Source organism: Fonsecaea nubica (assembly GCF_001646965.1).
Source record: "Fonsecaea nubica strain CBS 269.64 chromosome Unknown Scaff43, whole genome shotgun sequence".
Lineage (NCBI taxonomy): Eukaryota > Fungi > Ascomycota > Eurotiomycetes > Chaetothyriales > Herpotrichiellaceae > Fonsecaea > Fonsecaea nubica.
This window is the reverse complement of record NW_019173716.1, coordinates 90354-111031: the sequence shown is the minus strand read 5'-3', so window position 1 is coordinate 111031 and position 20678 is coordinate 90354. Positions and strand designations below refer to the sequence as shown.

General features: G+C 52.3%; 9 protein-coding genes across 9 annotated transcripts; 6 read left to right on the top strand and 3 right to left on the bottom strand.

Annotated features, from left to right (window-relative positions):
* Positions 1 to 1750: 1750 nt before the first annotated feature.
* Positions 1751 to 2778, bottom strand: AYO20_06681 (hypothetical protein; the record flags this gene model as incomplete). Its single annotated transcript, XM_022644970.1, has 2 exons — positions 1751 to 1951; positions 2110 to 2778. 2 exons carry the CDS (start codon positions 2776 to 2778, stop codon positions 1751 to 1753), a joined length of 870 nt encoding a protein of 289 aa, XP_022499045.1.
* A 920-nt stretch (positions 2779 to 3698) lies between these two features.
* AYO20_06680 (hypothetical protein) lies at positions 3699 to 4898 on the top strand (the record flags this gene model as incomplete). Its single annotated transcript, XM_022644969.1, has 1 exon — positions 3699 to 4898. The coding sequence occupies one exon, from the start codon at positions 3699 to 3701 to the stop codon at positions 4896 to 4898; it is 1200 nt and encodes a 399-aa protein (XP_022499044.1).
* A 365-nt stretch (positions 4899 to 5263) lies between these two features.
* On the top strand, positions 5264 to 6406 carry AYO20_06679 (hypothetical protein; the record flags this gene model as incomplete). Its single annotated transcript, XM_022644968.1, has 3 exons — positions 5264 to 5348; positions 5524 to 5669; positions 6047 to 6406. The coding sequence occupies 3 exons, from the start codon at positions 5264 to 5266 to the stop codon at positions 6404 to 6406; spliced, it is 591 nt and encodes a 196-aa protein (XP_022499043.1).
* A 396-nt stretch (positions 6407 to 6802) lies between these two features.
* Positions 6803 to 8837, bottom strand: AYO20_06678 (hypothetical protein; the record flags this gene model as incomplete). The annotated part of the gene is made up of 4 exons (XM_022644967.1): positions 6803 to 7835; positions 7894 to 8018; positions 8071 to 8363; positions 8429 to 8837. The coding sequence occupies 4 exons, from the start codon at positions 8835 to 8837 to the stop codon at positions 6803 to 6805; spliced, it is 1860 nt and encodes a 619-aa protein (XP_022499042.1).
* Positions 8838 to 10480: 1643 nt separating this feature from the next.
* On the top strand, positions 10481 to 11518 carry AYO20_06677 (hypothetical protein; the record flags this gene model as incomplete). The annotated part of the gene is made up of 1 exon (XM_022644966.1): positions 10481 to 11518. One exon carries the CDS (start codon positions 10481 to 10483, stop codon positions 11516 to 11518), a length of 1038 nt encoding a protein of 345 aa, XP_022499041.1.
* A 2134-nt stretch (positions 11519 to 13652) lies between these two features.
* Positions 13653 to 15778, top strand: AYO20_06676 (hypothetical protein; the record flags this gene model as incomplete). The annotated part of the gene is made up of 5 exons (XM_022644965.1): positions 13653 to 13689; positions 13751 to 13819; positions 13873 to 14110; positions 14161 to 15629; positions 15681 to 15778. 5 exons carry the CDS (start codon positions 13653 to 13655, stop codon positions 15776 to 15778), a joined length of 1911 nt encoding a protein of 636 aa, XP_022499040.1.
* Positions 15779 to 16602: 824 nt separating this feature from the next.
* Positions 16603 to 17529, top strand: AYO20_06675 (transcription elongation factor S-II; the record flags this gene model as incomplete). Its single annotated transcript, XM_022644964.1, has 1 exon — positions 16603 to 17529. One exon carries the CDS (start codon positions 16603 to 16605, stop codon positions 17527 to 17529), a length of 927 nt encoding a protein of 308 aa, XP_022499039.1.
* A 1351-nt stretch (positions 17530 to 18880) lies between these two features.
* AYO20_06674 (hypothetical protein) lies at positions 18881 to 19252 on the top strand (the record flags this gene model as incomplete). The annotated part of the gene is made up of 1 exon (XM_022644963.1): positions 18881 to 19252. The coding sequence occupies one exon, from the start codon at positions 18881 to 18883 to the stop codon at positions 19250 to 19252; it is 372 nt and encodes a 123-aa protein (XP_022499038.1).
* Positions 19253 to 19695: 443 nt separating this feature from the next.
* AYO20_06673 (hypothetical protein) lies at positions 19696 to 20214 on the bottom strand (the record flags this gene model as incomplete). The annotated part of the gene is made up of 1 exon (XM_022644962.1): positions 19696 to 20214. One exon carries the CDS (start codon positions 20212 to 20214, stop codon positions 19696 to 19698), a length of 519 nt encoding a protein of 172 aa, XP_022499037.1.
* Between the last annotated feature and the right edge of the window lie 464 nt (positions 20215 to 20678).

The following is a 20678-nucleotide window of genomic DNA, read 5'->3' as shown; positions in this document are numbered from 1 at the left end:
GTACCGAGTAATGACCTCGAGTATTATCAAGCACTGACAAACATTCAAGATGCTCGTAAGACGAACGGGACTCCGATCAAACACGACGGGACCACGCCGACGCCGACGCCGACGCCGACATCCACCACCAAGACAAGAAGCCACGGCGAAGAGGACACACGCTACAAAGGACTCGGTGTAGGACTCGTCGGTGCATCGCATCGTTGCATGTGAACGCACACGGGGATACGTCCAGATACGGCAGCAGCCCTCATATTAACCCCCAGGAACATTGGGGTATTTCCGCTTCCCCTCGCCCTGTATGTACATAGGACATGCGAGTAGTTGGTACTTGACTTGGATGACAGAGACAGGCAGGCCAGGAGAAGCACCAAACGGGACGAGGCGAGCGGGAGCATCACATCCCAGCAAGGAGACGACCTGGGACGCTAGGGACACCACGGACAGTAAGAACAACCGGAACCGCCGTCAACGATGGGTGTCTTCCTTGCGCTTCGCTTCTCAGATTTGTTCCAGAATGATGTGAAACCTGGGGTCCAAACTACACCTTTGTCGCACACAGAGCGGCATCAAAGGCCGTGCCAACCTCATTGGGGCAGGTGGAAATAAGGCCGAGAAGGAAGCCAAAAGCTTGTCTTGTCTATCCCTGCATCTTGATTTCGACTACCGCGGTCAATCCTGGTAGCAAACTACATGGTTGGATGGGATTTCACAACCCTGCAGCAGCGTCGCTGCAGAGTATCATTCAGGAGCCATGCCGCCGAGATTTATCACACGTCGCAGCTTGTGCCATCGTCAAGGGAAACAGACCAAAAGAGGCACCATGATCGCGATGCCCCAACGACCTTGAAATAGTCCTGGGACCCTAGCGAGGGGCCTCTTTCAAGACTAGCCTTGGCAAGACCTAGGTATCGAGTGCGAGATGGACGTGACAAGGTACTGTCTCCACCAAACAAGGGAAATCCATGCCACTGATCCGGAATATGTCCGGATAATCATCAACAGAAGGCGGGGGCGGGAACGTTTCTTGAAACCTCAGGAGTCGGCCAACTCTGAAAGATTGGAAGTCCAAACTTGCCAAATACCTGTGGGGAGACGCAATCTGGACACCTCTAGGGCGGCAAATAGGGTTATTGCCCTGTCGAGAGAATATTGCGAGAGGACAGCCTTAGACAACCCAACCAGGAAAATTCGCTTGCACCAATGCTTTCCCCTATCGGGATCAAGGCGGGGCCGTTGCACCGGGTTCGTCTCTCAAGGGAACCCAAGTCCAGAGCTCCGAACCAAAATCAGATCGGCAGTGAGATGGAAATCGCCATGTGAGTGGGGACAGCGACAGCATCAAAGAATGGTGCGAGCAGACGGTCATGTGCCTCGTCGCCTTGTGACTGTACACCGCCATCCACGCTTCCGCTCCCTATGTAAATTGCTCCTTTTCCGCTCAATCGAGACGGTGTGCAATCTCAGCTCGCTCATCGCATTCCACAATGGTATAGGCGACGCCCAATACCTCCAAGGTGCCGCTGATCACGAAAGCACGGAGTTCCCCTTACCTCTTTCTCGAGGGCGATGAACCGAACCTCGATTCCGGATTGTGACCGCTCCCTCCACTCTGCTAGGTCCATACCGGAACACGAGGGCGCATGAGGCACGGGCAAAATGAGTTGAGCTCAGCTCGGGTTGACAGAGCAAGCCCTCGGTGGGAGCTTACCGAAACTATCAGGAGTCCAAGGGATAAGCACAGATTACCTCACAAATACCTCGCCTTCTCGAATCTCGATGAGAAATCTGAGGCCTTCTTGACCATGTCCCTTCGCTGAGTGGCGGTGATCGTCGAACCCGACCCTATATCCTTTTCTCGATCAAAGGCACGAGCACTGGGATCATCGTCCAGAGGTTTGTCCTGGGACGCCGTGTGGGTGGAGTAGAGTGATGGTCCCCGTTGAGTCTCCTGTAAATGGTGGTAAGACAATCAGCTTTCAGCACGTGGGCTTGAAGGCGCAAAGTACAAAGGAGTACGGTGTACGGCAAAATGCTATATGCCACGTAATCCCGACAGAGAAGAGAGAACAAAAGGAGGGTTTTATTGCCCACAGGGGAAGATCTTACATTGTATTCCTTCAATCTTCGCGCTGTGGCTTCGTCATGAGGATTTCTCGCTGAACCAGAACTCGCCGACCTGGCCGACGTAGAAGCATCGTTGATGCCCATGACCTCCCTCTTTAATCTTGCTTGCTTCTGCTCGGGTGTTTCATACCACGAAGAATCTCCTGAGCCTCCAGTAACTTGTGATGGACCCTTGGCTCCACGGCCGGTATTGAATTTACGATTCTTCAGTTTGGTGGGATCAACTCTTGCCGACCAGTCTCCGTTAGACGGTGCTATTGTCATCCATTCGTCACGCTTTATTGGCGCTGCCGACACTGTGTCCGTAGAGGTCCGCGGACCTATCGACGGAGACGTCGAAGACTTGGTAGGGTGGTCGTTGGTTGAGGGTAAACTGGGGCCGAAATCGTCGTCCCTGTCATCTGTGTCCGAGTGGTCTTCGTCTGTTGGTGGAGGACTTGAGGGTGGGCGTTCATCTAAAGGTGCTGGTGGGAGGGTCGGACCTGCAACTCGAGGCCGCTTTGGGGAAGGGTTTGTAGTTTCTTGCGCAGGTTTTGCTAGAGGAAGGGGGCCGGTCGAGGAATCGGACGATGCGTCTTCATCTTCGTCTTCATCAAGGCTTCTCTTGCGGTTTTGCAGGTGCGGAGGGAGTTGGGGGCCAATAGAAGACATGGGTGCGAAGGGGTGGTACAGGCAATGACAGAATTTGACTGGAGTGGTGGATAAGGAATGGAATCAGAGTGCTGGTTATGCACACTGTAGAAAAGGTTTGTCCTGAGGCTCAACTCCATTATGTGGTGCAGTTCCGCAGTCTGGGGATGGGACGGCGGTGGCAATAGTGCTCCGTCAAGCCTAATCGTTTTACTTGCCTACCTAGGTGCACCGGTGATTCTGGTGCCTCTACAAAGTAACCGCCCAGCAGTATAGCCGTGCCACCAGCTGCAGCCTCATGGGGGCTTCAGACGTTGACGGGTTCCTTCGTCGTTCTCTCCCACCGACTGGTTTACGACCTGATACGTTTTTCTCTCCATCCCTCCAACAGATGCGACGACCAAATGCGTTTTCCTGCATAATGTTTCTACCATTGCTGCGCCCCGTGGGCGTCCTGTGTAGTCGATTCGATGAAGCTCCAGTTCCGCAGGCGCCTGGAACAAACGCCCTGGTCGATTTCGCAGCATCCACCCGGGTCTCTCTACCACTCACACAGCAATCCTGCGAGACTTGTATCTCTTTCGTGATAGTTGACGGCTCGCCCCCTCGATCCACCAGCACTGTCCATGCACCGCTTCCTTGACTGGTCGAACTCTTCCTGCAATTGCCATTCGAGGCGCTGGGCAAAGCACATGCAGGCTTCCAATTCCCCGAGTCCTAGAGCTGAACACCAGCAGCATCACTCCGCGAGTTGCCCTCCTCATTTTGCTCCTTGCTCCTCAATGTTCCCACTCTCTCATAATGTTGCCTTCTTTCTGAGCGTTATCTTCTCCTACCACTGACGAGTCGACCCAAGCTTGCGGACGCCCCGTCTGCTTCCCTCTTTAAATGCAATGTGAAAGATTCCCTCAACTCTGGAAGGCGTCCTACCGTTCAGCAACATGGGCGGAATTGATGTCTCCTCCGTGGTGAGCTCCATTATCTCGGCCTTTGGCAGTGGACTGGACATTTTCCATCGCCTAGGAGGAAAGAAAAGGAAACCCCGCGCCAGACTTCCTCGTCCATCCGAAGAAGAAGAATGGCTACGACATTCGTTGAGGAACCGGCCTGTTGAGATCAAGCATGAATACGACCAGCAAGTGGCAAAATTCGGCCCTCGATTTGAAGTTGGCGACGCCGTTGCTCAGTCAAGCTTGGCCCATACGCTTCTTGTCCTCAACACTGGGTTGATCAACTTGATCAATCATGCCCTTTCCGGAGATCCTAGGACGATATCATCATCCAAGAGGACCTTGTTCAGCCTCTCGGAAACCGCTGCTGTTGACACTATGACCGCCATCGGACAGCTCGGCTCGCGTCTCAGCCTCGTGTCACCGTCTAGGCTAGCCCTTGAGTCGAGGGAGAGCCGGAAACCTGTCGAAAAGAATCCTCACAAAGAACACAAATCTAGTTCTAGATCGTCGACCAAAAAGACTACAAGGCCGCCTCCAGCGCCATTACTAGTTCGTGGCGGCTGGGTGAGATCCAGGAGCGGGTCCTCAGTTGTCTCTGGAGCCGCTGCAAAGAAAGCAAGGGGAGAGCAGACGGAGAAGCATCAACGATCCAAGTCAGATCTTACATTGTCGAAGTCGTCAGTATCCCGGTCCAGTGTTCCCAAGGCTAAGCAGGAAGAATCTGCAAGCGAAGTATCCGGTTGCACCTGTAAAACAACAGCCCTTCGAGCAGAAGGATCAAAGCCAGCCAACAGACGCAAGTCAAGCGAACACCCACGGCCACAGAGTCAACGTAGCATGCTCATCCTGCCTGGCGACTTTTTTGAGGATATGCGAGCCGTTCCTGAGCAAGGTGTAGTCCAGCAACCACCCCCTCCACCGCCAAAGATCCCGCTACACAGCAGGCCCCACACGACACAATCACGGGCGCGTCCGACATCGACCATGACATTCATGACAGCCAGCACGAAGATTGGCGAGATACCCGATCCCAAGTGGATGGAGAGGACGTTGCCCGACGAAGGCGACGGGCCGCGGAGAATGCCGTACATCATCCCACCGCCGCTTGAACCGAACGAGCAGAAGAGGAAGAAAGGTCTCAAGTTCTGGAGGAGAGAGGATAAGAGACGCGACGTTACCGCCTATTGAGCCTTGCTTTGGGATTTCTGCTGCGGGCACCGGGCGTATGGTAACGAGGGAGGGCGTCTAGCGTTGGGTGGTTGACGAGGATCTTGATATTGGTACCGTGTGATGATGAAAGTGATGCTTGGTTTATGTTTATGTAGTTAACTGACGTGACCATGAGATTCCCCAATAGAATGATGTCCCAAGACTATGCCTTTTTTTTGATATCAATCGCGTGAACTGGTGGATGCTGCATGTTTGTAGATCCCTTGCCACTGCAGCCTTGTGCTCCACACTCTAGATATTGATTTGTTTCTCCTTCATTTCCCCACACATTTGCTTCTACATCCTTGGATACATACATCGATACATCGACGACACAAGCCACCATGGCGACAGCAGCGACAGACAAGATCCCCGTCCCGAAACCGGGGGAGGGCGAGCCGATTGTATTTTTCGACATTCAGATTGGCGGTAAGTCATGAATGGGAGGATCCTCTGCTTCTCTCTTTCCGCTACAGCGAGGATAAAAAAAAATCCTTGGAAACAAACAACAACAACAATCCCCCTGCCCTACCCCAAGTCTCTTTCTCGCCCCCTTCCCTCTCTCTCTCTATAACTGACTAACTAATCTCATCGATCCGCAAAGGCGAACCACTCGGCCGGATAAAGATGCACCTCTTCTCCAACACGGTGCCCAAGACGGCCGAGAACTTCCGCCAGTTCTGCACGGGCGAGCACAAGGGCATGGGCAACAAGCCGATGGGGTATAAGGGGAGCAAGTTCCACCGGGTGGTAAGTTTTTTTTTTGTTTCCTCGTTTGGTTATTCTCAGGTGTTTGGAGGGTTTTGTCGAGGGAGACCGAGGGAAAAGTGAGATGGGAAGGGAAGATTCAAAATGTTTCCTGAGCGTTCGTCATGTCGGGTCGAAGTTGTCGACTACCTGATGAGCGGAGACGGAGGGGAGGGAGGGGATGATGAATGATGACTGGAAAGCACTCTCTTTTTGCCATGCTGAATGAGGAGTCAGAGTCTTTATCCCTTCTCCCTCTTTCATACCCACACCTGCACCTAGATAGTCTCCTCCCCTCCCTCCCCATTCTCTTTCCACCTTCCCTTCAACCAAACACACCAACTAACTCCCCCTCCACCTCCTTTGTGGGAACCAAAAAGATCAAAAACTTCATGATCCAAGGCGGCGACTTCCTCCACTCGGACGGCACGGGCAGCACGAGCATCTACAACAACGCCGCCTTCGCCGACGAGTCGTTTGCCATAAAGCACACTCGCCCCGGGTTGCTGTCCATGGCCAACTCGGGCCCCAACACCAACGGGTGTCAGTTCTTCATCACCTGCGCGGCCGCCCCCTGGCTGGACAACAAGCACGTCGTGTTCGGGCAGGTCGCGGACGACGAGGAGAGCATGAAGGTCGTGCGCATGATTGAGAATACGAGGACCGCGGGGCCCGGGGGGAGGGGCCAGGGCGAACGGCCCGTGCTGGACGTCAGGATCGTGCAGTGCGGTGAGATGTGATTCCAAAAAATCCGGAAGGTCTGGAAGATGGCAGAGGAGAAATGTCGTGGGTGGCTCAGCCTCAGGGCAGGAACTGGGTGTTTGGAGGACATTGAGAGGCTGTGGAAAGAAAGAAAGAAAAGAAAAAGGAAAACAGAACACGAGCCAGTCTTCCTCGCGTCAACCCCATGTCGGGGAGCTGAGGATCAAGTCAAGTCAACACAGTGCTTTTGTCTCTACAGTGACTTACGTCAAGGCACCATCGAGAGAATTCCAGAGGAGAGATAGTCCAACCACACAACCAACCGAAAGAGACATTCGAGCGCAAAGACTAGTCCCGATCATCATGTGCTCCTCAATCATACCGTCAATAATAATGTACACTTAAGCGTGGCTGCCTTGTTTCCTGCGACGCCATCATTCGATCCTGGGCAACGAGTCCCTCGCCTCCCTCAATACCAGATACTCAATAACGTCAATCTCACCAGACCGAGCCAGTGATAACGTGGGGAACGGTGAATACGAGGTCCCCTTCATCGTCGCCGCCACCCGTTGACCCTTACCACCAGGACTACCGCTCTCTTCATTAAGTATTCTCTTTGGTGCGCCGAGCATCCAGACCCCCTCCTGTTCCCATCGTCTCTGCCTTTTGACAGAACCTTCCCAGTCTCGTCGCCATTGCAGCACGAGATCGGTGTGCCAGAGATTGCCCATTTTCGAGGGTCCGTTGAGGGAGGTTTCGATCTCGGTCCAGCTCCTAGCCCCGTCATCAAGAGACATACTGCCAGAAGTCGGAAAGGGCTCGCCGGCGGAACCCTGGCTGAGGTTGAGCCACAGGTTGACGTGGATGATATGGCCCATTGTGCGGAGTCGGTTGTCTTGCCGTTGGAGCAGGAAACTTCCAAGCACTATGGCAGACCACGTCAGGCACATTCTCTGTTCAGAAGACTCAGAGAAACCTTCGAGTTGCTGATTGATAAATGTACTGGCAATGTCTTTCGGACTTGGCAAGAAGTCGAACCAGCCAGACTGGTCCCCTTCTCCCCCTATTGTCTCTGACATTTCTCCAAAATGGCGACGGTGAAGCTGTAGACAAAATCCAATAAGCGCACAGCACAGCTGTAGCTCCGTTGGACTGAGGTCGTCGCATGATTGCAGTGTTTGGCTAAATCCACGGCACTGCTCAATAAGTTCCAGGGACCGTCTGCTACGCCTGGTAACAGCCTGCAATGTCTGTAGTCTATTCAACAGCCGTTTCATTGAATTCAGCAATGCGGCGAGTTCAGCTGAGAGGTCTAGACCAGAGAGCAACGTCGGGGAGTGTGCGCGCATATGGCGTCTGGGCGGAGTACTTCGTCGTGATTGCGAGTCGCTCCTCTTGGGTCCCGATGAGCTGCTGTGATTGCGAAGGAGGACTGTTCGATTCCGGTAGTCGTGTAGGGCTTTCCAGCTGCACAGCGTCAATCACTCCGATCGTCTTCCAATGTTGCAAGTGACTGTAGACTTACCTCTCTAGTCGGTTCTCCACCACGCGAGCAACACCAGTGTTCGGGTGGTCGTCGATGTAACGTTGTGCAATGTTTCGGAATGCTTCGAAATGGGCAATAAACGCATCCGCCTCACTCGACATGTACTGCCAGATGTCAGCTGGTCTTCTCACCCGAGGGTATGCAATCAAATCTTACTGCAATGCTGATCATACGGCCTACCGTAAAGATGACAGCTTCTTCGGGTCCATCGTTGGAAGATATTCTTCGTCGCAACCTCGTCATTGCTAAGCCACGATGATACAGCATTAACCTGTCCTCCGATGGACTGTTGCCCTGAGATAGAGCCCACGCTGTTTGGCTGACGGCCACGGTCGCATCAAACAGCATAGCATCTTGAATCGCAAGTGGCCAGCACAAGTCCAGTTGTGTGTTGTAACCCATTAGATGGTCAAAATTGCCCGCCTTATGGGGAGCCCATACGTGGATATCTGATGAAATGGTCAACACGGTCCCTGAATCAACCTCAAGTTTGTCATGGGCTATGTGTACTCACGATAATCAACCATGAACATGACCTCCTTTGTATTAGTACCAGGAAAAGCGCTGAAGGGATCTGCTCGCAGTCCTGTTCGAAGAGCAAGGTTCATCTGTGTCGTGTTTGACTCGGCCAACTCAGTCGACTGTTCCGCAGGTGTCTTGCTTTCTAGAGGGGATTCCTTTCGTCGACTCTCGACAGGAGGTGTCGACGATGTTGACCTCCACCCAACCAAGCTCCGGGCATATCCAGCATCTTGCTGCGCTGAAAGTCTTTGCTGTTGGCGTTTTCCTGCACTTTGAAATCGCCGTGCTTGGCTAGAGACCAGCTTGGATCTGTCTCTCCGACGCGGCTCCGGACCTTGGTCAATGAAGACGTGCCCCGGAACGTTTGCTGAAGGACTGCTTGTCTTGGGCTGTTCCGGCATATGCGAATGATCGATCACCTTAGGGGAGAATGGTGGAAGACGTAAATGGAAATGGATTTATCCAGGGACTTTCTGTAGATGATATATGTAGCTTGCCGTCCTTCGCCATGGAAGCTAATGACCCGTGCTGGCCTTGCTTTGCATATTTGCCTCATTCAGCGCCAAATAGGTATCTCGAACCTTTGATCGATGACTCAGCTTGCGGGACAACAATCGAGGTTGGTGGAATAGAAGTGGCTTATTTAAACCACTTCTACTTGCGCTTGCTTGGGATATCGAGACCGAGACTCCCCCATGCGCGAGATTCTGGACTTGAGGGCGAGGAATTGCAAATGCAATTCTGGCCGCTGCATTCCTGTTCCAGTCGACCCGAGAACAGCTGGAGGAGCTGCAAGGCTTTTTGCCCGAGATCAGCCCAGCCTATGATGTGCTCGCCTACGCCGAAACGATACAGCACTTCGTGTATATCCGCCGGAACTTTCCTCTGTCCTTAGCAGCAATTGCAATCCGTCTAAAATCCGATTGATCAAGTATCCAGCCTTGTAAGAGGGGGCATGGACGATCGTCATTTGACCAATAATGAAAGGGTCGCTGCACAATAGATCCGGGGTCAGCTCGAAGCCGTTTTTCCCTTTCCATGAGGCGCAGCAGCAACAAACAACCAGAAGGCCAGACTAGCTTGCTAGTGCTCGTTTGATTGATAATGTCTCGTATTCAGATATTCTCGCTCCGTCCTGTGGCAAAGGCACGAAGACGTTTGACTTTGTTCCCGAGCCACTTCAATGCTTGGCTTGGTCCATCTTGACCGTTGATGAAGATCTGTCGCTTCAGTGTCGCTTCGGTGCTTGGCCACGTTGAAGGCGTCCTGTGTCATTCGTTGTCGTCCCTCCTTGTCTACCGTATTCGGCAGGCGCTATGGAAGATGCAGCCAGAAAGTCCACGAGTCGAATAGAAGTTTGCGATCAACGAGGACAATAAGCTCCTACAGACTTCTCTATCCAGAGCTAGGATATGTTGCTGCTGCAACTTGTTAAAGCAGCCTTTACTAAGTCCGAGTCCCAGGTGACGACGGCGCATCACTTACCTTAACCTCTCATTGCCCTAGCGAAACCAGCCCAATGACCAACAGTCGAGTACGAGGACGAGGACGGAGTAATACGATATGACCCAGAAAGAGCCTCTCGATCGGGCGAAAATTGCTGCATTCGCCCTTGAAAGCATTCCGATGCGCAATCGTGAGGTTGTAAACCCCTGCCACTTGGAAGTCCATGCCTGGCCACTGTGGCCGATCTGGGTTAAACTTGTCTCGTCTCTAATTGGCTGTCGTTGTGCTGGGATCAAAGGTCTTCCAACCCAGGAGGGGATTCGGACTCGAATGCCATGTAATATCCAAGAATGTCTTGATGCATTGTCCTCTTAACTCACGGTTCGCTCGAAGACTCTGTGAATAAGCAAGATGCTTGGTGAGAAGACGTCAATGCTCGTGAACCCTTGTAAGGTCCATTGAGGAGGGCTCGAAGGCGACGTATAAAGGCTATCTGGATTAACCCTGTCAAGGTTCATCCTCCACAGTTGTCAAGACCTTCTGTGAGTACACAACACATTCCCACGTTGTGACAAAGGGCTACTTCATTTTCGAACAAATGGGTTCCATATCAGAACGCGCCATTCCGGCAGGAAGTCTGGTCGTCGTGAGTGGTGCCAATGGTTTTATCGCAAGCCACGTTGTTGATCAGCTTCTGCTGGCTGGCTATCGTGTCAGGGGAACGGTCCGCAACTCTCAGAAGTCTGCATGGTTGATTGACTATTTTGGCAACAAATATGGTCCCGGCAAGTTCGAGCTGATCGAAGTGCCAGAAATGGCCAAGGATGGAGCTTTCGACGACGCTATAAAAGGCGCCTCTGGATTCATTCACACAGCAACACCCGTGATGGTGTCGTACGACCCAAATGAAGGCATTCCAATCGTGGTAAACGGCACTCTGAACGCACTCGAAGCTGCGGCCAGTGAGCCCTCAGTCAAGCGCTTTGTGCTGACTTCGTCTTCCACTGCTGCGATCAGCCCAAAGCCAAATGTCGAGTTCAGCGCAGATGAATCGACTTGGAATGACGAAGCCGTCAAGGCAGCCTGGGCTCCTCCTCCCTACGAAGGCGAACAGAGAAAACTCGATGTGTATTCGGCTAGCAAGACACAGGGAGAGCAAGCTGCTTGGAAGTTTATGAAAGAGAAGAAGCCTGGCTTTGTCTTGAACACAGTTCTGCCAAACTGCAACATGGGTCTAGTGCTCTCACCTGAAAATCAAGGAGCACCAAGCACAATCGGCTGGCTCAAGGCACTCTGGAACGAGTTCAAGGGGCAAGAGAAGCTCGCATTCAATCCGCCGCAATACTATGTGAACGTTCAAGACAACGCCCGCATCCACGTCGGCGCCCTGATTTGTCCGGATGTCCAAGGAGAGCGCTTGTTTGCGTTCGCGAACCCTTTCAACTGGAATGATATTCTGGCCATATACAGGAAATTGTACCCTGAGCACAAATTCATGGATGATCTACCCGATCTCGGTAGGGATCTCAGCAAGATCTCGAATGGAAGGGCGGAGGAGATTGTGAAGCGGTTTGGAAGACCGGGATGGACGAACCTGGAGGATACTATCCGTGACACTACGAAGGATTGGTCTTGAAGCGGAAACGTATGAGTAGTCCATCAAGGAGATACTGATTAGATTCGAACGATTCTAGGATTGGACAAGATGTGGTCAGAAGTGTCACGTGTAGAATCACGTGATAGATCTGTCAAAGTACTTTATTAGGAACGCGCAATTCCGAACCCAGCCCGACTTTTTCCTAGCCTCTCTCCTGTCCTCAATCCAAGAATCGTCCTCCGCAAATCGCAGGGCGTCATCATGATGAGTCTCCGTCGCAAAAGGCTTCTTTGGCCCGCGGAACTTGAACCCAAGAAATGATACTTATTCAACAGCCGGCCGTTCGGCAAGTTGAGGATCATGTAGGAGACCTCAAGTTCTTCCCTGATCTGTCGTATTCCAACGTTTCGAGTCACTCTTTCAGTTCCTTCGTTACTTTTTACCTTGATTCTTCATCTGTCTTCACACCAGCTTTGCTCTTCGTAAACATGAGATACCAAACTCTCCGATTTACCATGTTCTACAAAGAGCCCAAGCATGATACCAGACAGGTATCGAATGCGCAACCCTCAAACGGATCGTTGACCTCCGGATCTAGTTTGCGATCACCGACTTCGACAGTTTCCCTTTTATCAAGACACTCGACAAATTCGACGTCCGACCAACGGACAAGGAGTGAGGGAGAGGCAAGAAGAAGATGATGAGCAGGGTGGCGCAAATGTATATCTCATACCCAGTGGAAGCCCGCCTTAGCCAAGTGGCTCTGCGCACCAAAGACAAAACCCAGCGCAGTTGACTCTCCCCCTGGGCTTTTGGGAGGGACTTCAAAACATCCAACCGGCATGTGGATCGAATCAATTTCGGGAAGTACGCACCCAATATCAAAGTCGATCGCGTGCTTCCACACCTTGAGGCAGCACTCTCCTGGCGAGACTCCTGCACTTGGTGGGTGAAGCCACAACGGACCAATTGCATGGACAGACACATTACCGGGATGCTCACCCCCTCGGCCGCCGAACATCGTTAATGCGTCACCGGCGTGGATGTTCTTAAACCCTTACAGTGTGGACTAATGATTGATGAGAGAAACGTACATGATCACTGATTGACGGCTGTTAAATATGGACATTTGAACTTATGGCTGGTCATGTACGAGGTATGATGCATGGAGTACAGAGAATTGAGGACATGACATGTGGCTTACAAGTATACCTAATGATACCCAATATGAATTTGATCTCAAGTGGATTCTCGAGAAGTTGCTATAATGATCATTTGATTTGATTGAAAGGGAAAAGCCATGTGACATCGTGTTCCTACATTGCATCACCTGAGGTCGTGTCCTGACCACCTAAAACCCAAAACTCGGTATTTCTCACATGCCTCGGACTGGTTAATTCCTACTAGGTGAGTGTGGACAGGGGAATCAGGTTTAGGGGCCCTCGGGGATCGGGCCAGGCTGGAAGGCCGCGGGCATTGAGACCGAAGCATGTGAAGTCCGCCGACTCGGGCTTGGAGAAGGCTTGTGCGGAGACCCCAGCACAGAGCCTGGAGCGACTCTTGTAGGGACATTGAGGGCCCCTAGCACAATGCTAGACTACCCCGGGCACAGAATACAGGCGAGAACTGCGACCCTCATCTGGTCTGTTGTAACTGAGGAAAGGAAATTTCCCCGGCCAAGCTGGCACACAGTCCTTTAGAAGTCGGCAAATATGACAAGCTTTCCTGGATCCCACAAGGTACAAAAGCTGAACTCAACAACGCCTGGCAATAATTCTTTGTTCTTGCGAAGCTGAGTGCAAGATCGCTGTGTGTGGACCTGGCACTTGAGTATTACTCGTACTCGTAAGCGGAACGCGGAATAATTCAAGGTTGTGGGCACCAACCAACCAGCTGGAACATATTTGGCAGTCAGCGGCTGGCAGCTGGCATGTTACCGGGAAGCCGAGGTTCATTTCATGTGAATTGTCTTCCTCCTCGCTCCTTGGTTGCCCAGTGGCATAAACGACAATTGACTGCGTCGAGTCCCCGTTACTGGCTGCGCAGGTGATCGTTTTCATCTCGCTCGAGCTTCGAAAACTCATCATCCTTCTTCTCTCTTTCCTTTCCATACCTCTCACCTCCTCCCATCCGCCTATTGCCGCCTTCGAATTACTTCCTGTCTATCCGAAAAATGACCCCTCCTCGTGTCATTGTTGTTGGCGGTGGCCGTACGGAACCCTCCCTCTTTTGATGCTGGTGCAATTGATAGCTAACTCTGCGAAATCACAGTGTCTGGCCTCAGTGCCGCCCATACCGTCTACCTGAATGGAGGCAACGTCCTTGTTTTGGACAAGAATAGTGTGTGGAATCGAGAGTCTTCCATAACGAGACAGTGGCTGACACAAACGCAGACTTCTTCGGTGGCAACTCCACAAAAGCTACCTCTGGTATCAACGGTGCTCTCACCCGAACTCAAGTCGATCTCGGCATTCAAGATAGTGTGAAGCAATTTTACGAGGATACGCTCAAGTCAGCCCGTGACAAGGCCAGACCAGATCTCATCCGAGTGCTCACATACCAATCCGCCGCTGCCGTGGAATGGCTTCAGGATGTCTTCAATCTCGACCTGACTCTTGTTTCTCGATTGGGGTATGTGAGATGTCGAATTCTTGAGACACCGGGTCTAATGCAGTGTATAGTGGCCACTCCTTCCCCCGAACCCACCGAGGACATGATGCGAAATTCCCCGGTATGGCAATCACCTATGCTCTGATGCAGAGACTGGAAGAGCTTTGCGAATCCGACCCTGAGAGAGTTCAGGTCATCAAGAAGGCCAAGGTCACGTCTTTGAACACAGAGGGCAACCTGATCACCGGTGTTACCTACGAATATGACGGTGCGTCGCACTCGGTGGACGGTGTAGTCGTTCTGGCCACTGGCGGATATGCCGCCGACTTCACAGAAACATCCCTTCTCAAGAAGCACAGACCAGACACGTTCAATCTGTCTTCGACTAATGGCACACACGCCACTGGTGACGGGCACAAGATGTTGATGGCAATTGGTGCAAATGACATTGACATGGACAAGGTTCAGGTTCACCCTACCGGTCTAGTCGATCCTAAGGATCCCAACTCCAAGTGGAAGTTTTTGGCTGCTGAGGCCCTGCGAGGTGAAGGTGGTGTTCTGCTCAACAGCGACGGCCAACGATTCTGTGACGATCTCGGCCACCGTGACTACGTCTCTGGCAAGATGTGGGAGGAGAAGGAGAAGGGTAAATGGCCCATTCGCCTGGTTCTCAACTCCAAGGCCTCGAATGTCCTTGATTTCCATACCCGGCACTACTCCGGTCGTGGCTTGATGAAGAAGATGACCGGCAAGGAGCTGGCCAAGGAGATTGGATGCGGTGAGGCTGCGTTGGACAAGCAGTTCAAGGAGTACAACGCTATTGCCAAAGGCGAAAAGAAGGATCCTTGGGGAAAGAAATATTTCCACAACATGCCCATGGACATCAACGACACTTTCCACGTTGCACTGATGGAGCCTGTGCTGCACTTTACCATGGGTGGTATGGAGATCAACGACAAGGCCCAAGTGCTCAACAGGGAACATAAACCCTTTGAGGCTCTCTTCGCCTGTGGTGAACTTGCAGGCGGCGTTCACGGCGCCAACCGTCTCGGTGGCTCCTCACTCTTGGGCTGTGTGGTCTACGGGCGTGTTGCAGGTGCTTCGGCGTCTCAATACCTGTTGCAGAAGCTTACTACCCAGGGAGGTGCTACCGGAGCCTCTCAGCGTCTGGGTCAGATCTCGCTACATATTGATCCCAGCACTCCCGGGAAGATCTCAGTGGAATGGGGTAGTGGTAGTGGATCTTCGGGACCCTCAGCAAGGACTGAGACGATCTCACAGCAATCCCAAAAGAGCGCGGCGCCGGTGATGGACGGCGACAAGAGCCAAGATCCCGGCAAGAAGAAGGATGTCAACGACATCAGTAACTTCAAGGTCCCAGAGCAAGAGTACAGTCTGGAGGAGGTCGCCAAACACAACAAGAAGGATGACCTGTGGATTGCCGTCAAGGGTGTCGTGATGGACGTCACCAACTGGCTCGATGAGCATCCCGGTGGTCCCCAAGCACTGTTCAGCCACATGGGCAAAGATGCTACAGAAGGTAAGCCTGCAATCTTCCAATTTGACGGTACATCTGCTAATACCTGCACAGAGTTTGAGATGCTTCACGACGACGAAGTGATTCCGAAATATGCAGCTGACATTGTCATTGGCCGCGTTAAGGGTCAAGAAGTTCGACTGGAATATTAGGTCGCGTGATCAGTGTCTCCTTGGGAAGCATTTTGGGTTGGGAGACAGCATGGAGTTGACCCTTGTATCTTGTGCAGCTATAGCATTTGTATGTTCTGAGACTAAAAAATAAATCAAGCTGCCTTTGTCAAATCCACTTCCGGGACATGTTAATATGTATGTTGTATGCCTGTTGTTGTAGTCCTGTTGTTGTAGTAGGAGACTTTTTGGTGTCTCGATCTTGCTCGGTGTATCCGAAAACGGAAATTCCTGGTTCTAATGACAGTCATTTGACTCCACCTCCCGAACCGTTATTTCGCTCGCCTCAACTCCCACGCAAGGCCTTATGCGACATCTTTCATTCTGTTACCAGCTTTGATCTCGTGGGCCGGCATATCTCAGGACTTATCCAAGACCGTGGACCCTGGGACAGTGCGGAATGGTCGCAGCGAGATATTGATTCAGGTAAGGACTGCCTGATGGTACTCATGCATCTCGCCCACATCCCACCTTCTGAACGAGGCTCAACACTGCGCGCACCCGAAGAGACAAGCTCATCGCGAGGAAATCGGGAGAGGAGGTTTCCCACGAGGCCATAAGGTTGCGCGCACAGTGCCCGGGGTGCGATGCTCACCGGGAGTCTTCATGTTCCAACTGCGTTCTGCCTGCCATGATCCTCTCCCACCTTTGGTCACTTCACTCTGACTTGCTAATCACCATCCAGTAAATAGGGAAACACCATCGCCGACTCTGTCCGAACCCTCAGCACTCATTCGGAATTCGTCACTGCCGTTCACGCCTGATTCGCTCTCTCCGCCGAAACCACACATTTCTCTACTGTCGAGATGGATCGCAGGGAGATCCTCTCCAAGGGCTCGGCACTCCAGAAAGCTATTGCCGCGAAGGAGCCGTCTGCAAATATCCTGACAATTCTGCGTGACCTAAAGGCAAACGTACGGCCTAGCGAAGAACTTTTGCGCGCCACGGGAATAGGCAAGATCGTTAATAAAGTGAAGGGAGTACCTAATGTGGACCCTCAAGTCAGCCAACTCGCTGCAGAGATAATATCCCGCTGGCGGCATGTGGTGAACGAGCAAAAGTTGGCGAGCGGGACGTCTACACCTACCGCCAACGGGGCGAGGTCGAACGGCACGAGCTCGCCGGTACCCCAGAAGCCCGCCACACCCACGCCAAAGGCGGCCAGCCCCGGAGTTGCACCTGATAAACGCAACTGGAAAACGGATAAAGTACCCCGCGACGAGTTGACATCCGACACGGCTCGAAACAATTGTATCGGGCTCATCTACGATGGTCTATGTCTGGGTTCCGAAATTCCCATGAAACAGATCCTTGACCTGGCCAAGCAAATCGAGACCGCTGCCCTCAATCTGCCTGACGCTAAAGGGTCCTCGGCTTCGACCGTGTACAAAGACAAAATCCGCTCTTTGTACCAGAACCTCAAGAATAAATCCAACCCGGGACTGCGAGTGCGCATTTTGTCCGGGGAAGTTACCGCGCAACGATTTGTCACTATGTCACACGAAGAGATGAAATCGCGGCAACAACTAGAGGAAGACCGCAAGATAGCAAAGGAGAACATGAATAATGCCATGGTGGCACAGGAAGAGAAGTCCGTGAGTACTTCTCTGGAGTGCGGAAAGTGTCACCAGAAAAAGGTCAGCTATTCTCAAGCGCAGACGCGGAGTGCTGATGAACCGATGACAACCTTTTGCGAGTGTCTTAATTGTGGCAACCGGTGGAAATTTTCTTGAGATTTGCGCAAAACTAATGTACTACTGGATTTTTTGGGCGGGGTATGTGTGGTTCAAAGCGGCACCAAAGGGGCAAGCTATCCTGGGCAACAATTGGAGCTGGTTTCTTCAAAAGAAATGGATCTTGGGAGAAGAAGAGAGACAAGCTTGAGGTGGTATTGGGGTGTCCTTGTTCGCGGTTGACTCCAGCCAACAGGAGAGACGAACGCAGGCTGCTGTCGCGTGCCGTGCGTTGGGAAGCCGAGTTCTCCAGGCGCCTATTGCCAAGTGCACTACCAGCTGATCTTCTCATTCTACGCTCCTGGTGCATGTTGATAAATCTAGGTGTCGCACTCGTGGAAAGCCAGGCAGCGAGTGGTCAGAGCGCATGCTGAAAGAGGACCGGTCGACGAAAAGCCCGCCATGGACGCGCCCAGCACGGCTCTAAACGGGCGGAGACAATGGACAAGACTCACTGTGAGGCCGCATAGAGATTGTTGCAGACACAAAGGCGGAGCAAGATGAAAGCGGCCAACTGCTAAACACTGGGTCTGTGGGCAGGGAGAGGTCGGGTCCTCCCAATGGAGAATATTGCAGCTTTGTATCAAGAAACCCCCCAATGAACATGAGATAATGAAACCTTTCTTTGAATCCAAACATCATTCAATGATCCGGGGGTAGACAGGTGTGCGGGCCTGACAGGCAGGCAAGGTGACCCACTCACTCGGCTCCAGGGCCAGATGAAAGCCGATACCCCCTTTGAGAGCGAGGGGAGTGCTGAAATGCAACCTGTATGAGTCCAAGGAGATAAAACGAGTCGGCGGGAATCAAGTCCTTGACCCGATCCACGACCTATTCGGCTTATTAAGCCTCGACTTTCTGGTCAGCATGGCTCAGCCGGCTGTGACGATACGAGTACGAGGTACTAGGTAGGTAGGTACTACGTATGTAGGTAAGGGGGAACTGCGAAGGGGGCGATGAATTGACCGTGCCGATCGATATCCCACACACCCGGTCTGCCTCCGCCGCACCTCCTCGCCCCTTAGGGCGCCCAGCCTTGTCCGTCCGTCCGTCTGGGGAGGGTCATCATGCCGCATGCATAGGTACCTTGTACTCGGATATACATATGTACGTATGTATATATAAAGAGAGCGATGGAACGGGCTTGAAAGCGGGTGGGAAGATAAAATATATTCGAGGATGTTTGCCAGGGAACGACCAGTCATGATCTGAGGTGGCTTACTTGTCTCATCATCATCATCATCATATTATCATCGTCATATTGTTACCATTGCGGTTTTCTTTGCAAGGAGGCATCAAAAGCCCATATCTGCTCCGCATACAGGGTTTTCAAAACAAGGGGATACGAATAATGGCCACCCTCGACACCACCTTGACCGTCCTCCTCGTCGCCCGCAAAGGCAACGCGTTGGACGAGGCGCAAGCCCGGCTCCTGCAGACGAACATCGACGAGAAAGGCTCCCCATATCCCCGGTCTGATAGGCGGGTATATGTAGGAACTACTCTGGACGACGTACAAAGTGCCTTCGATCAAGCCGCCAAAGAGGCCCGCACGATCCAGCATGTCTTTGTAGGTGCGGGCTTGGAGCTCGAGGTACGCCTGGAGATTGTCAAAGAAGCCATCACCCGCAGCGGGGATACCTGCGTACACTTGAAGGATGCAACTTCTGGGCCAAGCGGATTTCTGCCCTTCATTCAGGCCGTGTTGGGAGATCGAGCATGAGGGAGTGTTGGGTCATTTTCCATGGCGATCTTCTCTGTTGGACGTCGATGGAATAAGCTGTGTGCAATGGCGTTTGTCCCAAGCATCAAGGAAAACTAAAGGAGCGATGAGTGAGATAGGAGCACTTGCTTCATGTCTCGCACTTTGATCATAGCAGGGGAAAGTATAGGAGTGCTGTCTCCTTTTTCCAGAATGGTGGCATTTGGCTGGCTGCTGGCCAGCGTCAATGGCTAAGAATCAAGGAGACCAAATCATTCCAAATAATCTGAATAGGCCAAAACCACTGTATTTTGGAGCCCACTGTCTCAAATCAATGTCCACGCTTGTGGTATCCGTGAAGCCTAACTTGAGAAAGAATTCGTGTGCAGCGGGCTCAGAGCAGACCACAAGTGGGACACATTCAGTCTTCGCTCTTTCGAGGCAGGCATGGACCAGTTGTGACCCTATCCCTTGCCGACGGGTCGAAGGCTTAACGCAGATATATGAGAGCTCTGCTCCCTCTTGGTCAGCATAGGTGGACATCGTTGGCCACAAGACGTTATACCGAAATGATCGAATCCTACCGCGCTTCGGGCGATCTCAGACACCGCCCCGGATACTGCTTCGAGAACCTCCGAGTTGAAAAATTCAGGTATATCCTGCGGCTTTTCACTTCCGATGCCTTTACCGGACGGCGGTTGATTGTTTGTATTCCCAGTAGAGGACCGTTTTCTAGTCAAGGCAAGATATCCGAGAATATCCCCCGACTTCTCGTCGATTGATTTTAGACAATCGACAAATTCACCTTGGAATGCTGTTTCGACAGCAGCTGCGTAGAGCGGTTTTTGAGCAGCTTCATTGGGCCAATCTTTGAATAAGAGGCGATTGATGGGGAGGGCGAGTTTGCAGGTGTGGACGAGGTCGGAGAGGAATGGAAGATCAGAGTGCGAGATCGGGTGGATGGACTGCTTATGATGATCCATTTCAGTCTAATCGCTCTTCGTTGTATTAGGGGTTTGGAGTACTCTGATTTGTGTTGAGGGCTGCACAGGTTCAAATAGGCTGCATGAGTAGGCACCACAGTTCTTTGAGTTCCAACCAATCTGATGAAACCCTGGCAGGATGCGTTTTGTTGACCAAATGACAAGGAACAGGAAAAGTCAGGATGTGGATGGCAGATAGATGCTGCAGGCCGGCTGGCCGGTCAGATGTAATGACCACAGTACCAGCACCGTGCCGGATACTTGTGCGGCTCCATGACTTGAAGGTTTGATATTGTGGGCACCAGATTGATGTGTGGCCTGCCAGGCAGTTGTGGTGCGGTGATGCCCCGCGGGAGGAGCCGCGCCGCCGAGCCCAGGTACATACGTTGCTACTTGGGTGCTACTCGCACTGTGTCGCACAAGCAGGCACTAGGAGCAGGCACTCACTTTCCGTACCGAGTACG